The sequence below is a fragment of the Phascolarctos cinereus genome, unplaced genomic scaffold, assembly GCF_003287225.1.
Source record: "Phascolarctos cinereus isolate Bilbo 61053 unplaced genomic scaffold, phaCin_HiC Scaffold_7;HRSCAF=346, whole genome shotgun sequence".
NCBI lineage: Eukaryota > Metazoa > Chordata > Mammalia > Diprotodontia > Phascolarctidae > Phascolarctos > Phascolarctos cinereus.
This window is the reverse complement of record NW_027556180.1, coordinates 67828917-67854032: the sequence shown is the minus strand read 5'-3', so window position 1 is coordinate 67854032 and position 25116 is coordinate 67828917. Positions and strand designations below refer to the sequence as shown.

The 25116-nt window shown below is 44.8% G+C and overlaps 1 protein-coding gene across 1 annotated transcript in view; it reads right to left on the bottom strand.

Annotated features, from left to right (window-relative positions):
• The window catches only part of TNS1 (tensin 1), a 326151-nt gene extending 301929 nt beyond the window's left edge, over window positions 1-24222 (bottom strand). The window contains 1 exon segment of the mRNA XM_021002764.2: window positions 24066-24222. Coding sequence (XP_020858423.1) covers window positions 24066-24221 — 156 coding nt within the window. The 5' untranslated portion in view covers window position 24222.
• Between the last annotated feature and the right edge of the window lie 894 nt (window positions 24223-25116).

The window sequence follows — 25116 nt, the reverse complement described above, 5'->3', positions numbered from 1 at the left end:
CCACTGTGCCCTCTCATCAGATACCTTCACACACACACACACACACACACCACACACACACACACACACACACACACACACACACGCACACACACACATTTATGTTCCTAGCACTTAGCATACTGCTTGGCACATAGTAGATACTTTATAAACACCCATTAAGCACTTGTTTACTGACTGCTCTTCCCCGTCTACAGATTGGAAAGAGTGAAGAAAAGAGAAGGACCAGCATCCTTAGTCTACAACTCCAGTCTCCCAGAGCAGATTGAATGAATCCACCGATTCCCTGGTACTTCAGTAGCTCCATCCTCAGAACTTTCAGGTATTCATTCATTTAGTGAATTAATGGATTGAATGCTGGACCTGGAGATAAGAAAAATTCTGAGTTCAATGAAGCATCAGACAGTTGTTTGCTGTGTGACTCTGGGCAAGTCACTTAACCTACATCCGCCTCAGTTTCCTCAACTATAAAATGGGGATAAAAATAACACCCACCTCCAACAGTGTTTGTGAGAATCAAAACAGACAATATTCATAAAGCACTTAGCACAGTGCCTGGCACATCTTGGCACATCCTTAACAAATGCTTGTTTCCTTCCTCCCGCTTACCTCCCTTAGCCTGAGACCTGCCTGACTTAGCTGGACACTGGTGTCAAGTTTCCTTTGCCAAATTTCCTATCTCCCTCTGGTAGATTAGGTGTCAGGATCTCAGGAGAAAGAGATCAAAAGGATATACAGCAGGGTAGGACATGGGGAGGAGGTGATGGAGAAGAGTCCTGACAAGACCTTTCCCTCTCTGCTGCCCCAGAATGACCTGAAGCCAGAAGCAAAAAGCTTTATTTTTAGTCCCCAAAGCCACCTCCATGTTATTCTAGCCCTCCGAGGTCTCAGGGCCAGGTCAGGGTGGAGAGGGTCGATGAGAGGGAGGCAAGGGCTCTGGGCAAAAAAAGGCCTGAGATTGGTGAGCTGACTGGAGCTGGAGAGATGGGGGCAGGGCTAGGGAATGAAGTGGAGGAAGGTGAAACCCAGGGGAGAAACAGAGATATAAATATGTGAGTTAGAAACTGGGCCAGGAGGCTAGAGAAGGGACTGAGGTGATTGGGAGAGAGAGTGAGGACCATGGAACTGTCCAAAGGAGACAGGGACATTAGATGGTAGGACTAGAGCTGGAAGGGACCATTGTCCCAGCTCCTTCATTTTACAGATAGGGAAACAGACCCTGAGAGATGAAGCGATTCACCCCAGGACATAAAGATAGCACAGAGCAAGGCTATGTACTCTGACTCCAAATTCAGTTTTCTTCCACCTCAAATACTCGAAGACAGACAATATATGGTCCCTAAGATCTCTCTTCTCCCTTGTTCCTTTTACATATTTTTTGAGATGTACAAATTTGGAGACATCTCCACTCCAAATGTTCACATAGACTATTTGTGCCTGACCTGTAGTAGAGCCTTCCGAGCTCACATTGGTCTGATCAGCCACAGTCAGACACACTGTACCTTGACCCTCACATAGTGGTGTCATTTTGGTCCTGTTTGAGCACCAAGGACAGCAACCAACCAAGTCTTAGGGTATGGCCTCCAAGGCCCATTCTTCTAGTCATCCAGGTGTGCAATCTTGAAGTCATCTTGAGGTCAAACCACTGACTGCCAGTCTCATCCATTCTATCTCCAAAGCATCTCTTGGGTACATCCCTTTCTCTCCCCTCACAAAGCCACACTAGCTACGGTCCTCATCATCTCTCACCTGGGCTAGTGCAAGATTCTCCCAACTGATCTCCCAGCCTTGAGTCTCTCCTCTCAACCAATCCATCCTCCATACACTTGCAAACTGAGGTTCCTAAAGCACAGGTCTATCTCACTCCCTTGCCCAGGAAGCTTCTGTGGCTCCCTATTGCCTCTGTTCAGCATTTTAAACCTTTCACCATCTGGCTCCTATCTTTCCAGACTGATTATGCATTAGTCCCTCTCAAGTGCATTATGTTCCAGCCAAAATGGCCTGTTTGCTGTTCCCAAGACTGGACATTCCTGTCTCTGTTCCTGTGAACAAGTTATCCCTTATATTTGGAGGGCTCTCCTTTGGGGCCTTTGAATCAAGATTAGCTCAAGTGCCATTTGCTACTCAAGGTCTAGCCTCATCCCCTAAGCTGCTAGGGCCTCTCCACAATAGATAGATAGATAGATAGATAGATAGATAGATAGATAGATAGATAGATAGATAGATAGATTAATAAATAGATGAACAAATGAGTAAATGAATGAATGCACAAATGAATATGTAAATAATAAATAAATAAAAATTCATATTTATCTGATATTTACTTATATTCATACATGGTTGTGTTTGCATTCTGTCTTTCCCATTATAATGTAAGTTCCTTAGAAGCAGGATACGTTTCATTTTTATATCTGCACCTCTAACACCAAGGAGATGCAGTAGTAAATACTTTCTGAATTAAACTGAATTGTATTCGCCCTCCTGATCAGCCTTCTCAGGATGTTCTCTAAGTTATCAATGCCTTCCTACAGAACTGAATACAGCACTCCACTGGGGTCTCACATGGGCAGAGCACAGTGATACTTTTACTTCCCTAGGCCTGGATGTTAATGCCTCTCCTAATGTGGTTTAAGAGCATATTAACGTTTTGGGCAGAAGTCTCCCACTTTGGACACCTACTTAGCTTCTAGGCCATTAAAATCCCCTTCTGGTTTCAGACAAACTGTTTCCTAGCCATGCCTCCTCCATATTCTCCTTGTAAAGCTGACTTTTTAGACCCAAGTATAAAATTACATTTAATCTTAGTCAATATTATCAAGGTATTAAATTCAGCCCAAGCATCAAGCCTTCAGAATCTTTTGTGATCCTATCACCCAATGTATTAGCTACGTCTCCTGCAAATCTGATAAGCATCCAATCCATTCCTTACTATTCAGTCATCTACCAGGACAAGAAGGCCCAGTCAGCACAGGCACCTTGCCATTTGTCCTACTCCTCCCATCTCCCACCCCCTTCAAGGAACAATCAAATAAATATTCACACTGTTAATAAAAAGGGGTTGCCAATCTACTGCTGCCTCACAGCTTCATTCACAATCTCTGGGACTACTTAGACCAAAACCCCCTTCCCTGTCCACCACTCTCCATCTACACGTTGTAACCCCCAGTAGAATGGAAGGTCACTGACGGCATGTATTGTCTCAGTTCTGTATTTTTATCCCCAACAGTTAGCCCAGTACCTGACACATAGTAGGCACTTAATAAATGCTTCTTAATTAGTCTATGCCTCTATCCAAGTCACTGATATATTTTTTAAAGTATTAAACATCACCAAGCCAAGCACTGATTCCTGGAGCATGCTATTAGTTACCTCCTCCCAAGCCAACACAGACCCAGTAATGGGTACTCTCAAGGTCCAGTCATTCACCTGATTAAGAGTCTACATATCTCTACTATCTTCTAGGTCACATTTCTTCATCTTGCCTGAAAAAAAAACCTAGCATGAAAGACTGTGTTTAAGAAATCTAAGAAAATTACACCCATGGCATTCTGATCCGCTGGTTTGGTGACCTTGTCAAAAGTTAAATTATCCGGACATGACCTGTTTTTGATGGAGCCATGCTGGTTCTTTGTGATCACTACTTCCTTTTTTTAGATATTCACTAGCCAACCTTCCTTTTAATGACACATTCTAGATTATTGCCAGGAACCAAAGTCAAGCTCTCTGACCTAGAGTTTTCAGGCTCCAGTTTTTGAAAACTGGGATGTTTGCCCTTCTTTGATCCTATAGCATCTCACCCATTCTCGTGATCTTTCAAATATCACCAACATTGGCTCCACAGTCACATCTGCCAGTTCTTTCAGGAACCTGGGATAATGCATATCTTGGCCTTGAAGTCACCAAGAGTAGCTAAGTTTGTTTATTTTTTTTAGTACTTCCTTATTGTTCTTGGGCATCAATTCTCCATTAGACATTTTTTATCTGTCCTTTCCAGTATCTCAGATCACCGTCCATGACAGGAGACAGAAACAAAACAATTGAGCTTTCTCTTGATCATTATCACATGGATCCCAAAGAATTTTATCCTCTTTTCTCCCCCTTAAAAAAATAACCCCTGTTGTTGTCCTTTGTTTTCTTCCCCAGCCCCAGATCACTGGGTTTTGGTGTTCCTTAGGCTATTCTTATAGAACAATATCACAATCTTTAGAAATGTATATGTAGGGGGCAGCTAGGTGGCAGCTAGGTAGTGAAGTAGATAGAGCACTGGCCCTGAAGTCAGGAGGACCTGAGTTCAAATGTGACCTCAGATGCATGACACTAGCTGTGTGACTCTGGGCAAGTCACTTAACCCCAATTGCCTCACCAAAACAAGCAAAAAAAAATGTATATGTAGAGCCTGTATCAGATTGTATGCCCTCTTGGGGAGGGAGGCAGTAAGGGAAGGGGAGAAAATTTAAAACTCAAAAGCTTATGGAAGCAAATGTTGAAAACTAAAAATTAATTAATTAATTGAATTCAGCCCTTGTTGAGTTCCCTATGCAGCCACATAAATCTCTTGTAGCAACATCTCTTTTTCCTCATTAGAATCATGTCTCCTTGTGACTTGAGAATTTCCTTCTTTGCATCCCTCCTTGGCTGACTTCCTAAGAAAAAATTTTGTCCATTTAGTCCTACCTAAATTTTCCTTGAAACTTGTTGTCACTAAATTTGGAGTGCATAACAGACTATATGTTTAGTTTAAGCAATGTATTCTGTTTAAAAACAAAACAACAACAATAACAATTATCCCCTATGTTTTTGTATTTTCTTTATTATTTTGTTTTTCTATCATTTTCTTTTGAGGAATTTTAACTTTTTCCTTTTCATAAAAAGGGGTTTACCCACTCTTCTAGACCAGAGTAATTCAGAGCTCTTGGAGAAGCCAAGTGTTTTCAAGAGGAAAAGGATCTCAAGGGGAAGAGGAAATACTTGCCAATCCTTTCCCTCCTGGAGATTTCCACCACAATGACGGTAGGGGCTGAGAGACAGAGAGCAATTCAGAGATACCAGAGATCAGTTAAGGAGCATCCCTCAAGGCTCCATCCCAACTCCTCCTCCTCCTCCTCTTTTTCTTCTTCTCTTTTTTCTTCTCCTTCTTCTTCTTTTTCTCCTCTTCCTCCACCTCCTCTCTCTCTCTCTCTCTCTCTCTCTCTCTCTCTCTCTCTCTCTCTCTCTCTCTCTCTCTCTCTTTCTCTCTCTCTCTCCCCTCCTCTCCTCTCCTCTCCCCTCCTCATCTCATCTCATCTTCTCCTACAGCTTTAGTGATCACTGCTATCCCAATTTCCAGCCCTGACCTCTCTTCAAATCGTTCAGTTTAGCTGAACTATAGAAAACAAAGGAAAGTCTTGTGAAAAAGGTAGGATAGAGACAGATTACAGAAGAGCAGGACATTTGTATTTTAAAAAGCCATGGAGATTTTTGAGCAGGGGAATGACCAAGTCAGGTCTACTACACACTAGGTTGACAAACTTGGCTCCTACATGGATGCAGGATTTCACAGAATATTTAGAAACAGGGTGAAGGAACAACACCCCACAAAGCCCTATTCAGAAGCTTCATTGTAGCTCAGATGTGAGCCTGGGGTCCCAAAGACAACAGCCACAGAACACAAGCTGGACAGATTTTAACACAGTCTAGGCAACAGACCATGGCCGCTTTGCAAGGACCTGCCTAGATGAGTATGGAGAATTTCATTGCCAGGAGGCTGGCCACTAGATGATAAATCCTTTGGCTGGGGCAACCAAGCAGACATAGGAAAATCTCAAACTACCCTTGATTCTGCATCCTTCTCTGTCTTTATGAGGGAAGTAGAAAAGGAGACAGAGAGACTACGAATCCTAGCGCTCACAACATCTAGAAACATTAACTAACACTTGGTAATCTAAATGTGAAGTCCCTGTCCAGGGGCCAAGGAGTGCATTACGGAAGGAACTGAATCTTATTCCTCTTGCCACTGTCAGAACAGATAAAACCATAAGACAAAAGGGAAATTATAGCTAAATGAGTTGTCTCTTCTTGGCAAGGCAAACAGAGGAACTGGTAGAATTTATCATGCGTGAAATGCCAACAAGAAACAATTTCAAAGGATCTCATGTCGTTGTGTACAGTGGGGTGGCCCAGTGGATAGAGTGTTGGACCCAGTCAGGAAGTACTAAGTTCAAATTCAGCCTCAGACATTTACTAGTTGTATGGCCTTCGGCAAGTCACTTAAATTCTATAAGCCTCAGTTTCCTCATCTGTAAAACTAGGATAATAAAAGCATCTGCCTCCCAGAGTTGTTATTAAGGATCAAAGCAGATAATAGTGGTAAAGCATTTTGCAAACCTTAAAGTGATATATAAATGTTCACTGTTATTATTATCAGTGCCCATGATTAGGAAGATAACTGCAGTTTATAACCCACCATATCTTTCAGAGAACAAGAAGCCAAAAAAGAAATCTCCAAAGAAATAAGTAAGACCTTCCAAATTAAATCCATATATACTTTAATACTCAATGATTTCAAAGCAAAAGTGGTCATAGAATTTTAAAAAAATATATTGAACAGGGAGCAGTTAGGTGGCACAGTGGATAGAGCACTGGCCCTGGAGTCAGGAGAACCTGAGTTCAAATCTGGCCTCAGGCACTTGACACTTACTAGCTATGTGACCCTGGGCAAGTCACTTAACCCCATTGCCTAGCCAAAAATGAAAAAAAAAATACTGAACACAGTACAGGAATAAAGATGTCAAATGCTTAGGAAAAAAATGACTGTTATTACAAAAAAAAAGAGAATTGAGAAAATATTAATAACTATAAACCTATAGGCCTGTTTTCCTATATTTACAAAATCTTGATGTGAATAATCTAAATATATATTTGTTTGTTTTCTCTCCCATAGATTATAAGCTCCTTGAGGGCAGAGGCTGTCTTTTGCCTCTTTTTGTATCACCAGTGCTTAGCACAGTGTCTGACACATAGGAGACACTTAATAAATGTTTATTGATTGATATTGATTGATTTATCAAAAACAGTATTGATAAAGTCATGAGAAAGGAAGGGGAAGGCTTTAACAAGCAACATTCTACGTATTTATGCAACTGACCAAAAGGTATAGACTGAGGATACAAGATCCCACTGTGTTTATTAGTTATTGACTTTTTAAAACTATGATGTGATAAAGCAAAATGCTACCATAAAATTTCTTCTCTAACAAGATGTCTCCCATGTATACATTGACATCATGAGAATCCTTGAAAGAAGTTAACAACAGAGATGATTCTGTTCAATGACTCTATGATTATGATCATCAAGCAGGGCATAAAACAGGGGGACAGATGCTCACTGAAAGATGTTTGCCACTGTCAAGGACAGAGTCCAAATCAGAGAAGGATTCCCTGAAAATGGTAAAACCCTCCAAATCCTCTTGTTTTCCAGTGACATTGTGCTGATTGTATCAGTCCTTGGGCACTGCAAAGCCTCCTAAATGAGGTCAGTAACCACTCAAAATAATTCAACCTAACAAACCACACACAGAAGATGAAGTGGATGATGAATGCCCATTCTATAGATTACAATATGCAACTTCATGGAAAACTCAAGGAACTGGCTTTTAAATTGGGAGACACTTTGAATGGTATATGATTTGGATACTGAATTGAATGATATGGACAAGAATCACATAGGATGTGTGGGTCACATCTACATTAGAGGGTGTAACCATGTTGAGAAGATCACAGATGAATGAAAGAATCAAAGAAATGAAGACTTTTTTGAAGGGAAGAAATGACTAGAGGCAAATAAAACAATTAAGAGGCTATTAAAACAGTTCAGCCAATATTGAGGTCTAGTGCTAGGGGGGTAACAGTGGGAAGTAGTAGAGGGGGTTGATATCCTGGAGGTAGAACTCATAACTTGGCAACTTGACCAAGTTTTGCATTTGTAACTCCAGCATCTGGTACAGGGCCTGGCAAATACTTAATAAATGCTTTTTGATTCATTCATAATTCATCCATCCTTCAGCCATCACCAGATTGTAAGTTTTTTGAAAGAAAAAGAGATTGTGTCATTATAATAGTTTGGGATTTTTTTTTCATCTTTGTATCCCTGGGACCTAGTCTGGTGCCTTGAACACAGTGGTCATTTAGCAATTGTCTGTAAAATTGAATTGCATCGATAGGGAAAAGGGAAGGGGCTCAGAGAGAGATCTAAATGAAGAGGAGGAGGGAAAGAAAAATGCTAAGTAGGAGAAAGGATTGAGATTGAGAGGTATGGGAGGATAGGAAAACAGAATGAGGAAAGAGAAGATGAGGTGAGGGGCAAAATTAGAAAATCAGAAGGCATGAAAAATGAGTGAGGGGAGAATGAGAAGAAGGCAGGTGGTGGGGTAGGGGGTGAAAAACCACCAGCTAGCTCCCTACCTCCCGCAGGAACCTCATTCTCAAACTTTACTCCCTCCAGTTCCCTTCAAAGGCAGCTTCCTTTTTCTCCATCAAGAGTCTATCTTGAGTTAAAACTAGGGACCAGTTTGTTTCTCTGGATCTCCTCCAATACACCCCTCCCTGCCCCCCAGAGTTACACATCAAAGGCCCCCAGGCTGGGAAAAAAAGAGATACATACACATACACACACAAACACACACAAAAAAATCCTCTTGGGGAAAAAGAGAGGGAGAAAAAGGGAGGGGGAGAGAGAGAGAAGGAGAAAGAGAGAGAGGGGTGTCCCCTCACCCTCCTACCCAGGCCCTGGGAGTTCAAAGCCACACAAAGCCCCACACAAAGAGACTCTCTCTTGCAGAGGGAGAGATAAATAGGGGAGAGAAAGGGAAGGAGAGGGAGGGAGACGCCCCGTCTGTGGGGCTGGGAAGGAAGATGGGGGTCGTTCTCACAGACACAGATGCAGATAAAGAGCTTAGGGGGGAAAGCTGGTGGGGGGGGGAGAATTACAGAGATTGGAGCCATAGAGTAGAGAATTCACAGGGGTTAGGGATAAGTCTGGGACCAAAACAGGCATTTTGGAAGAGATAGATGCCCTTGTCTGAGTTCAAACTGACCAGCCTTTCCCTTCTCTCAGCTGGGAATCCAAAATGGGAGAGTGGAGCCTTGCTTTTCCTAAATTTCAGTAGAGCCAGTAGGCCTTCCCCCCACCCCAAGCAAGAGAGAATCCAGGTATCAGGCACTGGTTCTCATGTCTCACTTGCTACCTGCAAGTCAGAGAACATGGACCTCTCTTACCTACACCCTAGAATGTCTGAAGCCTGAGATAGCACCAGGAGGGCAAACCTCATTGCAAGACCCAAACACAGGAGACAGACTGGAATAGAGATGGAAGAGGAGCCCAGGTAAAATGTGGGCCTCTCTTTCCTTAGAGATGTTTAAAAACAGTTGAAAAATATCCTGCCTCAGATCCTGCTCTGAGGCAGGGGGATGGATGGCATGGCAGAAAATCCCAGTGAATGGTGAAGAAGGTAAGAGACCTAGGTTCCAGCACTAGATTAGTCTATGTTGACCTCAGGTTTAATAATGCACAACCTTGTCTGCTCACACTCGGGGCTCTTGAGGTAAGAGACTGTGGATGATGCAAAGAACCATTCCATGGGGAGCTGCTATTGGATAGAGTGGCCCACATGGCACTCTCCCTGAGCACCACAAGGACTCTTTCCCAGAAGCCCCCCACCTGTACTCCACTGCTCTGACAGGAAGGAGCTCAGAAGCAAAGCATTTACACAAATTTGGTGTATCGGAAGAGGAGTCAGACAATTTGGATTTGAGTGCTGAATCAGCTTTGTGACCTTGGGAGAATCACTTAAAATCCAAGATTTAGAGCCAGAAGAGACATGAGAGATCACCTAAACTTTAACTCTCAATTTTCTCCTCTTGCAAATAAAAGGGAAAGCGGGGGATGGAGGAATTGGGCTAGAATTCCACTGTAATATTCTATGGTTCAGCGATTCTGATGAAATAAGGAAGAGATGTCCCTCCCTCTGTCCCTATGACCCCCTTTTTAATCTCTGGGGGCCCATGCTTTAGAGAGAGGGAGGGGGCAAGGGAGAGAAAAAAAATGAGAGAGAATGTATACAGAGGCCCAAGGACATGGGGAGGGAGTCTCTCTTCTTCACCTCCCACCCTGACCCCCCCACCACTATCAGCACACACCACCCATCCTAGGGGGTTGTGAATAACACAGGGAAGGGAGCTGTGGGGCCATGGAAAAAGACCAAGGGGTAAGGGAAAGAGGGAAAACCTCGCTGATACATTACAGCCACCCCACGTGCAGGCATGTGGACACACAGACACACACCAATCCAGTTTCCTCTGTGGCAATTCAATTAAAAGTCAACGGAATAAATTAGCCCCGTTTATCATAATGAGCGGCTAGAGTTCAAGAGGCCAACCTCATCCATCTCAATGCCGTCTGTGCCCGTGGCAGCAGCGGTGGGGAGAGGCTTGCAAGGGGTAGAGACATTGGGGGAGGGGGTTGCAGGAAGGTGGGGAGACAATCAGTATGGACTTTTCCCCCAAAGTGTCCCCACCACAGTGCCCAGAAACAAACCACCCACATCCAGTTTTCATTCCCTTAATGGTTATGCAGCTTGGCACCTTCTGCCCTTGCTGCTACATTCTCCACCCTCACCCCCAGCAGCACCAGCATGATCACCCTGCCCTGGTCCCTGCCAACCTCAGAGAACATGGAAAGATTAGGGGCCTGCTGTGAGGGAGGCCAGAGTGGGGAGGGAAGAGGCGAACCATGTAGGGCAAGCAATGACGTCATAGCCTGCCTAGATGGTTAGGGCCCATGTCTTCCCCTTGGGTTCTGAGAAAACTGAGAGGGAAGAGCTAGTGATCCAAGCGGCAAGTAGGAATCCATGGCTCCCCAGTGAGACCAAGATGGGAGAAGCCCTGGGCAGGAGGTCACAAACGGCTCCCCACTGCCACACGTCCCTGTGGAAACCAGATGATATCACTTCCTCATTTTCCCTCTCAGCTCTAAGACACTCCAAGAGTCTGCAGGAAAGAAGAGGGGGAGACATTGAGGGGGAGACTCAAAGGCTGGAGAGGCATGAGACCCCTCATGCACTTGCAGATTGCAGATTCACCCCTGGGGCTGGAACCAGCGAAAGTTAAAATGAATGACGTCACCTTCTTTTCCTGGGGTGAAGAGGAACTGTCTTTAGCAATAGGGACCCTCTAGCCTTTCCTATCCTGCAGCCTCCAAACCTGATCCCTTCAGTCTCTCTAAATGACCAGAAGAGAGTTCTCCGGATCTCAGGGACAGGGATGTGCTATTCAGTTACCAGCAGAGAACTACAACAAATCCAAAGAAAGATCCAGGAGAAGAGCCTGACAGGCTAGGGCCTGACCTCCTGAGTTTCCTTGTGACCCCTTGGAGACACAAAGTATGTCTCAGTTTCTCCTTCCTCTCCAGGCACATAGGAGGTAGGGCATGCCAAGGGCAGAGAAGCATATTCTTGACACTGTGGAAAGCGCACTGGCTTTGGAGCCAGGGAAGCTGGATTCAAATACTGGCTGAGCTACTTACCGTGGACAAGTCCCCTGATATGTCTGGGCCTTGGCTGGTCACCTCTAAAGTGAGAGTTTGCTCTGACCATTTCTAAATCCCCTCCCAGCTCTATATCTATGCTTCTATGAGAAGTAAAGATTCAGACAGAGGCAGAGGAGGAGGAGAAACAGAAATGGAAGGGGGAAAAAAACAGCAGAGAGAAGGAAGATCGAAGAAGAGAGAGAAAGAGGTAGAGAGATCACCAGAACTCAGGGAGAAAGCATACTGCTCATCCTGTGAGTGAAGCAACACCCACCTTGTGCAGAGACATATATTTTTGGACATGACCACATTATGTAACTTCATTTTGACTGACGATTCTTATGTGTTACAAAGATTGTTTTTTTCCTTAAAAAAAAAAAAAGGAGGGAGGGGGAATGCCAACCTTGTTCCTGGCCTGGCTAGATTGGGATTAGCAGGGAATGAGGTGATGAATAAAGAATACAGCCTTGATGAATAAAGAACAAGCTTTTGGGTCCTTCTTTCTCTCTGTCTCTCTGTCTCTCTCTCCTGTCTCTCCTTCTCTCCTCCTGTCTCTGTTTCTGTCTCTCTCTTTCTCTCTCTGTCTCTCTCTTCCCTTCTCTCTATCCCTCCTTCTTTCCTCTGTCTCTGTCTCTCTCTTTCTCTCTCTGTCTCTCTCTTTCTCCTTCCCTCCCTCTCTCCCTCCTCCCTTGCCCTCTCTCTCCTTCTCTCTCTCTTCCTCTCTCTCTCTCCTCTCTGTCTCTCCTCTCTTCTCTGTCTCTGTCTCTGTCTCTGTCTCTCTCTCTCTCTCTCTCTCTCTCTCTCTCTCTCTCTCTCTCAACACACACCACACACACACACACACACACACACACACACACACATATACACACACTCTCTCTTTCACACTCCCCACCCCCAGTATACCCATGGTCAGGGGCATGTGACGGGCGTGTGTTGGGGGACCTATGCCAAAAACAACACCTCTCTAAGTTCCAAGTTAACCTTTCACTCTGCGGCACAGCTCTGGTCTCAGGAATTGCCATCCACACACAGGGCAGACTTGTTACCCCTTTCCCTGCTTATCAACACCTAGGGAGAACAAAGACCTTTCCAGGCCAGAAACTAAAACCCAAGCAATAATCCTAAAACCCACATAAACCATGGGCCTGTCCTCCCACTCCAGCCCACCCACCCCCATCTCCACCCCCAAAAGTCTAGCCCATCCGGCTCTGAGTGGGTTACACCTGGGGCTGGGGAAGGGCTCCTCTGAGTGCCAGTGGAGCAGAAAGGACATGGCAGGGGGCCAGCCCTGCTCCAGTGGGTTGTTGGCTTAACTCCTTTGCTGCCAACCAAGAGTTCCACAACAGTAGCTAGGGGCTGGGAGGAAGAAGAGAGGAATTTCCTGAGAGAGCAGACAAGTGAAGAAGGCACTCCTAGATCAGTGTCAGAACCTAACCTACCACCTTCAGCACCCTTGGTGCTAACTTGGGCATGCCATCCCTGTGGGCTAGGGAATGTCAGCTGGGCTCCACCTGGATATACATCTACCACACCATGAGTACAGACACCGAGGCCTGGCTACTTACTGAAGAAGCAATGGAAGACTTCACCAACAGACCCTGTTAGAGCCAACCTAGGTTTCAACAGTATCACCCTTAATTTAAGGGAAAAGAGAACTAGGCAGGGTGGGAGTGGTAGGGCATGATTTCCTCCCTTTCATTTCCTCCAGGTTGCAAGGGAAAGGTTGGAAGGACAGATGGAAGGAGGTATAATTGGAAAGTGGTATGGAACTGGGCTGGGACAGGAAGAGGTAAATGATGGGTCCCATCTTGCCCTCCTGTGCCAAACACATGCTTGCTGCCCCAGTCCACATCATTTCTGGACCCGTTCTGATGTCCCACTAATCTCTCCACTGGGAAAGGACTTCCTGCCATCCAGCCTGTTTATCATCTACTGAAATTTCAGCCCAGCATTTACCAAGAGGCTTAGGTTTGTCGGAAACAAGTCAACCACCCACTTCTCTGAGCCTCCAGCCTGCTTCCCTTAGCCCTGTCCTATGCTCCCTCCTGCCCAGCACCAGAGGAAACACCATTAACCTGCCCAGAATGTTTGGGGAAAAAATGAGAAAAACATGGAAAAAAGATTTTGTAAACCCAGATCAAGGAAATTCTTACCCACCACCTTTCTCTCTAGGGTTTTCTTTCTCTGTTTCTGTATCCTTTTCTTTCCTCTTCTCTAGTCTCCAGAGACATTCCAGCACTCTCTTCTCCACCCTGTATCCATACCTCCACCCCCACACCCACTATCACCCTGAGCACACATCACCCATACTAGGGGGCTGTGAATAATACAGGGCAGGAGGCTGGGGGTCATGGAGACAGATCAAGGGGTAACAGAAAGAGGGAAAACCTCGCCAATGTATGTAACCACTTATTTCCTGAAAGGGAGAAGACCCTAACTCCAAGTCACACCTTGTCACACCAAGTGACACCAAGTCACACAATGGTACGGAGGAGAAACTCAAGCTGGAATCAGAAGGAGGTGTCAAATCTGGGGTCTGCTGCTAATCAGACTCTACTGGAGTCCCTTAAATGACAAATCCTCAATTTTGAGACAATTGAATGCCCCGCATCTTCCTCCACACCTCTGGGCTAAGAGAGAAGAGCAACCAGGAAAGTAAAGCATCAGCTCTCCAGGTCACACAAATATGGTACAACAAATTTAGAGCCAGAAGGGGACCTTAGAAGTCATTGATTCTAACTCTTTAATTGCATAGATGAAGAAGTATACATGGAGATCTTAAGTAACTTATTCAATGTCATACATTCTTCTCTCCTCTGCTTCCTACTCACTAGGCTATCTGATGAGAGAGTCTCATCAGACTTGAAGCCCTGTCTCCCAATTACCCAGCAGCTGACCTTTCAAGACAGGAGTTCCTAACTGGAGTCTGTACACGTATTTAATATTTTGATAACTGTATTTCAATATAATTGGTTTCTTTTATCATCCTATGTATTTTATTTTATGCATTTATAAATATAATTCTGAGAAGGGGATTCCCTCATCAACCAATGGCCAAAGGGGGCTGTGACACAAAAGAGGTTAACTAAGTTTGTCTGCCCCTACCACGGGTGTTCTGCTCACAATGGTAAGGACTGTTGGCATGCACACCAACCGAACCAAAAGGCAACAGGCCGGCTTTGGGCCTTCTTATTCAAAAGGAGGGTTAGAAAGAAGAGCAAGGGAAGAACTGGGGGGTTTCAATCAATCAACACATGTTTATCAAGCACCTACTATGTGCTAGGCACTAGAGATACAAAGAGAAAAATCAAACAATCCCTGCCCTCAAGCAGCTTCCATTCTATCGGGAAGACACATCTATAAATAAGACTATGTAAATTATATATAAACTTAATACAAGGTAATTGGGTGGGGAGGGGCTTGAGCTGAGTCTTAAAGATTCCAAGAGATGAAGAGGAAGCTCATTTCAAAGGTACAGAGATAGAGAGATGCATGACAGCAAGCAGGAAGCCATTTTTTTCTAATAAATGTCTGTGAAAATGGGAAAGGAACATTGGGATCAAGTTGTGAAAGGCTTTAAATGTCAAATGGGGGGAGGCAATAGGGAACCACCCTCCCCTTGCACATACTTCCACCTTTTCTAACTGGTGGATGCTAAATATCCCCATTGAATGAGAATTTCTACCTAAAAGACAAGGCCAGATCATCTCTGTGCCCTTCCTAATTCTGCTCCCTCTTCCCATGTCCTCATTTTCTCACAAACACCGAACCTGAGAGAGTCAACCAGGACTGGAAGGTAGAGTGAGTGACCTTAATCTACTTCTGGGGCTATTTTGGTTGCTGTTGCTGGAGTCATGGCCAACTTTCTATGACCCCATTTGGTGTTTTCTTGGCAGAGATACTGGAGTGGTTTGCCATTTCCTTCTCTACCTCGTTTTACAAATGAGGAAACTGAGGCAAATAGGGTTAAGTGACTTGCCCCAGGTCACACAGCTAGTTAAGTATCTGAGGTCAAATTTGAATTCAGGTCCTCCTGACTCCAGGCTCAGAACTCTATCCATTCCTCCACCTAGCTGCTGGATGGGGCTACTAGAGGCCTCCAAATAAACAAACAAAAAATTCCATTACCTGACATGGTACCTGACATTCTATCATTTCTTTTCATTCCGGAATCAAAATGGAAATTCATTAAAATTTTATTAAAATTTTAAAACTTATTAAGATGAAATTTTTCTTATAAGACATAACAGGGCAAACCTCATTGGCTAATACTTCAGAGGCATACAGCTAGAAGGGGTAAGCTAACGCCTTTGAAGACCACATGACAATCCAAAAAGATTTTTCATTTGTAGTGGTTGCTGATTGGAACAATATCTCATCGTGAGATTAAATGTCAAGTCTTTCACTCAGGTTCAAAAAATTTTAAAAATTTCACCACACCAGTCTAACCGAGAAGAGATTTGGCTTCATCACAGTCCCTGTGAAAACAACTCAGGAGTCTTAGTGGACCAAGATCTCAATGTGAGCTAACAGTCCAGTGGAACCACCTCCAAGAAAGTAATGAGGTAAAGGACAAGGTCCTCAAGGGAGCCCAACTCTAAATCATTGAACAGGTGATGAAACGTATCTCCTCTTCTGGGCCAAGAGGTAGGTATTCCTAGGACAGAAAATTGCATATGTTGTCAAATGCAGGGGTTGTGTGAGGAGTTTTTGCTTATTTGTTTTTTATTACGAGAGATCAGATGAATGAAGGAATAAAGGAGTGAATAAATGACTGAAAAGGCTAAATAAATAAATAATGAATAAGGCCAAATGGAAAGGTCCAGGAGTCCAAAGGGCACAGATGGCAGGGATCTATAAGCTACATGTCATATAACAGTAGCAGAGGAACGGCCAGACGCAGAGGCAGAGGCAGAGGAAATGAGGAGCCCTAGAGGATCTTCGGAGACAGAATGGCAAGGCATATGATAAGGTCTTATAGTCTCACACATCACTAGATGGACTAGAGCTATTGATTCTTATCTCATCCAAACCCTTGAGGGGCCAAGCCAAGCCACAAGGCCAACAGATTGGCTTTGTTTCTGTTGTTCCCCCATGGCACTCATACTCCTGTCTCTGTGACTTTGTGTGAGCTGTCCCCCCAAACTGGAATACTCTCCCTTCTCATCTGATCTAACTCCTAGAATTCCTCACTTCCTTTAAGGCAAAGGTCAAGAGGTACCTTTTACAATAAACCTTTCCTGGTGCTCTTGATGGCTAGTGCCCTCCCACTCTAGTGACTTGTATTTCTTTTCTAAGCTCATTCTGCATTCTTTTTTCTATACTTATTCCATATTCTTATATATGTACACATGTTGTCTCTCCACTAGAATATAAACTCCTCGGGAGCAGGGATTATTTCATTTTCTGTCTTTGTATCCCCAGAGATCCCCAGCCCGGACATAATGGGTACTTTATTAAGCCTATTAATAAGCAAATGATTTTTGATTGATTGATCTCAGAAATGCCTGTGATGGAAAAGCAATAGACATCAACACAACTTAAAATAAAAAATGACAACAAAAACTAATGCAGCCTCCAGAATGAGGAAGCTGGTCCCACTGTACACTGCTCTGGTCAGAATACATCTGGAACCAGTGTGGGATGGTAGAGAAAGTGCTGAACTTAGGGTCAGGAAGATCTGGTTTCAAATATCTCCTCTGATATTTTCTAGCTGTGTGACCTTAGGCAAATCCCTTAACCTTCTTGGCCCCAGTTTCTTCATCTATAAAATGGGGACAATAATAACACCTATCTCTCAAGGTTATGGTGGGGTTCAAATGAGATAATGTATGTAAAAAGCTTTCAAAGCAGTATATAAATGTTAGTTATTATTAGTAGTATCCAGCCCTGGGCACTAAATTTAATAGGGATACTGACAAACTAAAGCATTCATTCACTAAACATTAATGCAGCACCAACTGCATGCAGAGCTGTGTGCTAGATGATAGGGGAGATAAGACACACAGACCAAATACCATCTCTATTTTCAAGGAGGCTAAGACCTAGTAGATCTAGAAGACTAGATCTCCCACTTAGGAGTACTAATATAAAGTGATAATGGCAACTAGCATTTACATAACACTTTAAGATTTGCAAAAACTTCACAAATACTATCTCATTTTGTCATCACAACCTTGGGAGGTACATGCTATTGTTAGCCTCATTTTACAGATGAGAAAACTGAGACTGACAAAGTTGCCCAGGGTCACAGCTAGTAAGAAGCTAATGATAACAATCGCTAACATTTACATGCATATACGTGCCAGACAAACATTTTACAATTACTATCTCATCTGGTCCTCATAAACAACCCTGAGAAGTAAGTGTTGTTATTAGCACCGTTTTACAAATTAGGAAATTAAGACAAAGTTTAAATGACTTGCCCAGAGTCACCTCGTTAGCAAGGATCTGAAGTAGGATTTGAATTCAGGTCTTCCTGACTCTTAGCCCAGACTCTATCTACCATGCCACATATCTGCTTTCTAGTCTAACACATTAAACTATTCAGCTGTACTCATACCTCTGCAGAAAAGGATGCCCAGGAAGGTAAGGTATAATATGGATTTGGGGGATATTTAGTTTGGAGAAAAGACTTGGAAATCATGAATGATGCATTCAAATATTCAAATGGTTTTCCCATGAAATAATGACATATTTTTAAAAAGCATTAACAAAATGTGTTTTTAAAATGCACATACACACAAGGCAGGGTCAGCGAAAATGGAAATAATGGATGTTGGAGGAAGCTGTGGACACTAATGTACTGTTGGTGGAGCTGTGAATTTTCTCCACCTCATGGAAAACAATTTGGAATTATGCTAAGGAAGTGATTAAATTGTCTGTCCTCCTAGTCCCAGAGATCCCACATCAGGCCATATACCCTTAAGCAAGTTAAAGGAAGAAAGAAAGACCCCATAGACAGCAAAATATTTATTGCATCACTTTTTATAGTAGCAAAGTAGAACACAACAGAAACAAAATGGTGCTCATCAATGGCGAATGGCTAAACAAATAGTGGTACATAAAGGTAATGGCAATTACTACACCAGAAGAAACAATGGATTAGAAGAATAAAGAAAAGCACAGGGAAGATGATATGAACAGATGCAAAGTACAATAAGAAGAACCAGGAAAACAAGATATATAATGACTATAACAATGCAAATGGAAAGAACAATGAAAACTCTCTGATGACTGTGCTAATCACGACTCAACTTAGTCCCCAAAAAGAGATGAGAAAATGAATGTCTGTCATTTCTTTGCAGAGACGGGAGGACTGTGAGTACAGAATGTTGTATATACCATTGGACCTGACTGGGTTTGCTGAATTGCTTTTTTTTCTGTTTTATTGTTTTTGATCTCTGGGAATGGCTCTCTGGATAGAGGAGGGGGAGGGATATAGTTGGAAGAGAAGTTGATATAAAAGCAAAAGATTTCGAAACACAAGATGCAATCACTTAACTATCCAGGCCAAAACATAATAAAGTCCAAACCTGACTCATTTGAGTTTCAGCCCGTGGTTAAGTTTCCCTCCCCAGGACAGCTGCCTCTGGATGTGTGATTCAGAAAATGACATTCTCCCAGTTCCCCACTCACAACTCTGCACTCCCTCCAGAAGCTACATGTAAATCTTGGTAGGTGGAAATTCTACCGGCTCCCCCAACATAAGTCCCACTGATAAATCTAGTGGAAAGAAGCCAAACTGAGAATCAGAAGACCCCTAGCTCTAAATCTTGTTTGTCAACTGCTTTCACATCCGTAGGCAAGTAAGTCACTTCCCTAATCGTGGCCTCCATTTCCTATTCTGTAAAATAAGGAGACTGAACTCAGTGACCTCTAAGGTCTCTTCCAGGTCTAAAATGTCATGATTGCCATGATTCCATATAACTGAGAATAGAACAAAAGAAAGCAGTCCCAAAGTTCAGATTTAGGTTAAATAATCAAGAGAACTTCCTGGCTCTGAGAGGTGAGAGCACAGAAGAGGGAAGGAAAGGAAAATCTTGAAATATTCTTAGCTGGGGATCATTCAGAATACTATCCCCTATTTTAGATAGAAAAAAAAAACACGCTGCCAAGCCTAGAGTAGGAGAAGGGGAAGGGAGAGAACAGGTCTGGAACAGACACAATGACCTTGAGAGTAGGTATGGAGAAATCTCTGGAACTGCCCCATATCTCCTTGTTCGTCTATACCTTTACCAGTCCTACAAGTGCCTGCTTGTCTATGGGGGAGGCTAAGAGAGAGAGACTTGAGGCTGGCACCTGGTGATGCCCCCCTTGGGGCCCCTTGGCTTATTCCCCTGGAAAAGCTTAGCAGGAATGGTTCTGGGGAGGGCTTGCCAGGCACACTCTGAATGGGGCAGCCCCACCCTCCTTTCACCGACAGCAAGGCAGGTTGGCACTTCCAGTGAAGTGGGTGAAAATTCACAGAGTGAGAAGAATTGGCTAAATACAGTGAGGGCTTCCTGTGTCCTCCCAGGAGAGGGGAGTGGATCCCTCAATCCACCAGCAGTAACTACGCAGATCCTAACACACAAACAAGTTTGGGGTAACCACGTCTCTCTTTAAAGACAAGAAAAAGCCAAAAACAAAATTTCCAGGAAAGAACAGTGGAAATAGAATTGTGATTTGGAGGAGAGAAAACTCCTATTAACAATGATGATACTAACTAGAATTTATGTAATGCTTTACAGATTACAAAATATTTTACATTCATTGTCTCAACAGTTTCTATTTATTTATTTCCATTTCTCAGATGAGGAAATTAAGGTTAAGCCAAAGCCCACACAGTAAGAAAAGAGGACAATGTGGTCTCTACATAAGAATAGGCAGTATGGGCTAGAGGGGAGGGGAAAGAGGATTGTATAGTCTGGGAGAAGGAGAGGGCATTGTGGTCTGTGGGAAAAGAGAGGGGCAGCCTGGGCAGGAAGGGAGAGAGAGGGTAATGTGGTCTGAGGGAGAAAAGGGGGAGTCCCTCTCTGGCAGTCAGAGCTGAGACAGCTGAATAGTGTAAGGCAGTTAAAATAGAAGAAGTTTGGAGTCTCACCTCACCTCGACTAGAACTGAAAACTCGGGCTGTTGCTCTTCTGAATTCTCAAGGCTTTGTCATGATTTAGTTCTTAAAATTTGGGTTTGGGGGCAAGGAAGTAAGAGCAGGCAGACTTGGGGTGAAGGAAAAAAAGCCTTGGGGCAAGGAAAGCAGCAGCTAGACCAAACTGAAAACAGCCATCCCAGAGAGTAACAGAGGACATTGGACTGGGGTTTAGTTTAAGCAGATGAAAGCGAGGCATGAGTCATAGGGGAGGGAGCAAGGGTTCTCTCCAGAGACCTACTCTGTAACCAGCTTATCCTCATGCAGACAGACTTCATCTCCTCCCTCCCTCCTCTTTCCTCTCCCCTCTCTGTCCTCTCCCTGTCTCTTCTCTCTTCTCCTCTCTTCTATCTCCTCTTCCCCTTCTCCTCTTTCCCCTCTCCCCTCTCTCATCCTTTCTTCTTCTTCTTCTTCTTCTTCTTCTTCTTCTTCTTCTTCTTCTTCTTCTTCTTCTTCTTCTTCTTCTTCTTCTTCTTCTTCTTTTCCTCCTCCTCCTCCTCCTCTTCCTCCTCCTTCTCTCTCTCTCTCTCTCTCTCTCTCTCTCTCTCTCTCTCTCTCCCCCCCATCTCTCTCTGTGTGTCTCTCTGTGTCTCTCTCCTCTCCTCTTTCCCCTCCCCTTCTCTCTCTGTCCCTGTCCCTGTCTCTCTCTCCACTCCCCCATACCTACACCCATATCCATATCTTCTCCAAAATGTCCATCCCGCTTCCCCTACTCCCACTGCCACTCCCCTCTCAATCCCCTTTTCTCCAATGATGTTTACCTTTCTGGAAATAGTCCCTAATTATTCTCAGTGCCCCAGTTCCAACTCCTTAGTACTGCTGGCTGAGGATAAGCAAACTGGTTCCTATCCTGCTCCCTGGTGGGAAACAATGTACTATGATAGAAAGAGCACAGGCTCAACGTCAGAGGACCTGGATTCAAATCCCGCCTCTAATATTTACTACCTGTGTGACCTTGGACAAGTGACTTAATCTCCCTAACCTTCCCTGTAAAATGAAAGGGTTGTCCTCCACGACCCTTTGAGGTCCCTTTCAACTCTAAATCGCCACTGGATCTTCAAAGCTGGCCACATCTCAGGTGCAAAAGGGAGGCAGAATTGAGTAAAAAAGATAAATAAAATAAAATAATAAATTGAGTAATAAAGTCTAAGTGGAGAGGGCCAGAAACGGAGAAAGAGAAATACCGATTGAAGTAGACAATAGTAATAACAACAGAGAGGATTCCCAAAATGAAGGCTGAGGGGCCAAGGGGAGCTTGAGACAGAATCTCCAAAGCACAAGAGAACACAGCAAAAGATCCAGACCTTCTGAGAGCTCTGTGGGCAAGGACCGACGAACTTGCGGGGAAGAGGGGGGGAAAGTCCCCTCCCTAGTTCAGGGGTGGGGAGCCTGAGGAAATCAAATAAAGGGAAATGGACTTGGAGGATTCTTTGAGGTGGCAGGGAACAGCTGAACCTGGGGGAGGAGGCTATGATACTGCCTTTCCTGGAAATCTTGAAGGAAACCATATACTAGGGGCTTGGACAGGAGTGGGGAACCTGCAGCCTCGAGGCCACATGTGGCTCTCTAGGTCCTCAAGGGCAGCCCTTTGACTAAATATACACTTCACAGAACAAAGAAGTTTGGATTCAGTCAAAGGGCCACACTTGAGAACTTAGAGAGCCACATTAGAGAGCCACATGTGTCCTCGAGGCGACTAGGAGGAAGTCCATACTGTACAGAGGCAAAGAAAAGATCAATTTCTGCCAAGGGAGTTGGAAGCTTGATAATTCTACAATTTTGTCATATGCCCTTTCCGATCACCTCTCCTCCCACTCCTCTCCATCCTTCCACTACAGAAGGTCAGACAGAAAATAAATGGACTCCTGAATTCCTCTCATTCTCCCTGTCTAGAGCCCACTTACTCCATTCAGGCCTCCTGGCTCCAAAGCTTCTACCTGAAGATGTTTATTCTGAATCTTGAGCAACCCCTAGAAGGACAGTCGCCTGACCTCTTCACCTCTCCCACTCAGCCTGGCTTCAACCCCCTGCTGTGGTCACCCCCTAGGCTGAAAGCTAGGAATCTGGGGTTTCTGGTGGGTCATAACTGAGGTCTGGGGAATGCATGATTTCCTTGGAGGATGAAACTACAGTTGCAGAAAACAGTGCAAAGCAGATGGTTTCTGATTAGTAGTTAGGGACTGCCTTGCTTCTTCCCAGCAGTCTCTGGGACCTCGACTTCTACCACCCAGATAGGCTGCTGTTTCTGACTGGGGAGAGAGGAACCCCAGGTAGCCCAGCTTTAAGTGTCAACAATCCAAACTGCAACACTGTAACTACATGGTTCAATGTTCCAGTCTTTCCTCCAAAGATGCTGCGTTAGGAAAGGGTAGGTGGCCAAGACCAAGTATCCAAGCTCCATATACCATGCCCTCTGCTGGAAATGCCAAAGAAGAGGGGGGACTGGACACCCAAGGTGATGCCAAACATGAGTCATTTCCCTTCAATAAATCTGATTCCAGCCACCCAACCCAACTATTTCCAGGACACAGATATTACTCCTCATACCCCAGCTTCCTTCTTTGTCCCCAAATCCCTGAGAAATACCATTTGTCCAGGCTCAGGCCTCTAACATCCATCTCACTTCAACAAGGACCCCAAGACTCACTTCCACTGATAATGAAGGAAGAGATCTGAATCCAGCTTACTAACATCTCACTGCCAGGCCTCAGCTCTTGAAGGACCCCTTTCTCCCCATCCACCCGTGCTGCTGGCTCAAAAATTCCCCCCAACCCAATGCTACCAGTCAGAGTCTGGTCACTGTCCACAGCTCCCCACACAGGACTCTGCATCTGGGTATTCAGGGCCCGGGACAGGCTCATGGAAAGACTAGCTACAAAAGTTTAACCGTTCCTTGGCACAGTTCTGCTCCCTCTTGTGTGCACACACACACACACACACACACCACACACACACACACATATGCCACTTCACCCTTTAAACTGTCAGTCCTGGCCCCAGTCTCCCTCCCCTGGACCAGGTGAGACATGACCCCCCCTCCTCTTTACTCCACCTTCCACTGGCTTAGCCCCATGCCCCTTCCCAAAACAATCATAAAAACATTTTGAATGAAAGGAAACTTAGAGATCATCTAATCTAACCCCCTAATTTTATAGATAAGGAAACCAAGGTCCCCAAAAGCCAAGTGGCTGTCCTGTGCTCACACAGGTAGTCCTCCCTTATCCACAGCCCGAGCTCACTAGCCTGCCCTAGAGTTCCTTTCCCAGCCCAGCCACAAGTATGTACTGCACTCTCCCCTTCCACAAGAACAAATATTCAGCTCCTCCCCACTGGCATCTGCCCTGTCTCCCTTCCACTGCACCTTAGCGCTTACCCCCAGCAGCCGCTTCTTTCTCTGAGGGCTCACTGAGCCACAGGGGGCTGGGTGCTTGCAGTGCCCTGGATCCGGGGGGCACCTTGGGAGTTGGGGGACTCCCGGGGGTCCAGGATCCAGCTCCTCGCAGCAGACCAAGCTCACCGTGCAGCCCATCAGTCCGAGAGCCTCAGCGAAAGGGGCGGGACAGGGAGAGGCAGCTGGGGGACCCGGACCTCCCCGCCCTAGACCCGACCGTGGATCACCACGTGCCCCCTACCCCCCACCGGATGCAATGGGCTGGGGTGGCTCTGATCTTAGGAGCACTGTCGGGACAGAAGGCTGGCAGCAGGTCTGGCCTGTCTCCATTCCTCCTTCTCCAAGGACAGCCAGGAAGTGTGGAGTGTGCCTTGGGGACAAGGATAGGCAGCAGCATATGGATGGGGAGACAAACCCAGCTAAGGCCCGCAATCCGAGGGGCCAGGCACAGGCAGGAACTGAACCTGGACAAGCCGAAGACACAGAGAACTAGCTCTAGAGTCGGAGGATCTGGGTTTGATCCCACTCTGTGTGACCTTGGGCAAGTCCTTCAACATCCAGAAGCCTGTAAAATGAGGAGGGGCTGGACTAGATGTCCTCTGAGATCTCTTGCAACCCTTGATCTATGACCTTATGAGAATGACCCACTGAGCTAAGGGACAAGAGGCATGGAACACTCCCAGCGAGGCAGAAACACTGGGAAAAGATGAAGAAAGAGATAGAAGGACATCGTCGAGAGGGAGTGGACAAATCGGGCTTATAGAAGGATCACTGAATTATGATGTATAAAGAAATCCCAAAGATAAGCTAATCCATTCCTCAAAGATGAGAACAGTGAAATGCTTGTTCAAATTACACAGTTAGTGACACAGTGGATACAGCCAGCCCAGAGTCAGGAATAATCATTTTTCTGAGTTCAAATCTGGCCTCAGACACTTATTAGCTGTGTGACCTTGGGCAAGTCACTTATCCCTGTTTGCCTCGGCTTCTTTATCTGTAAAATGAGCTGGAGAAGGAAATGGCAAACCACTCC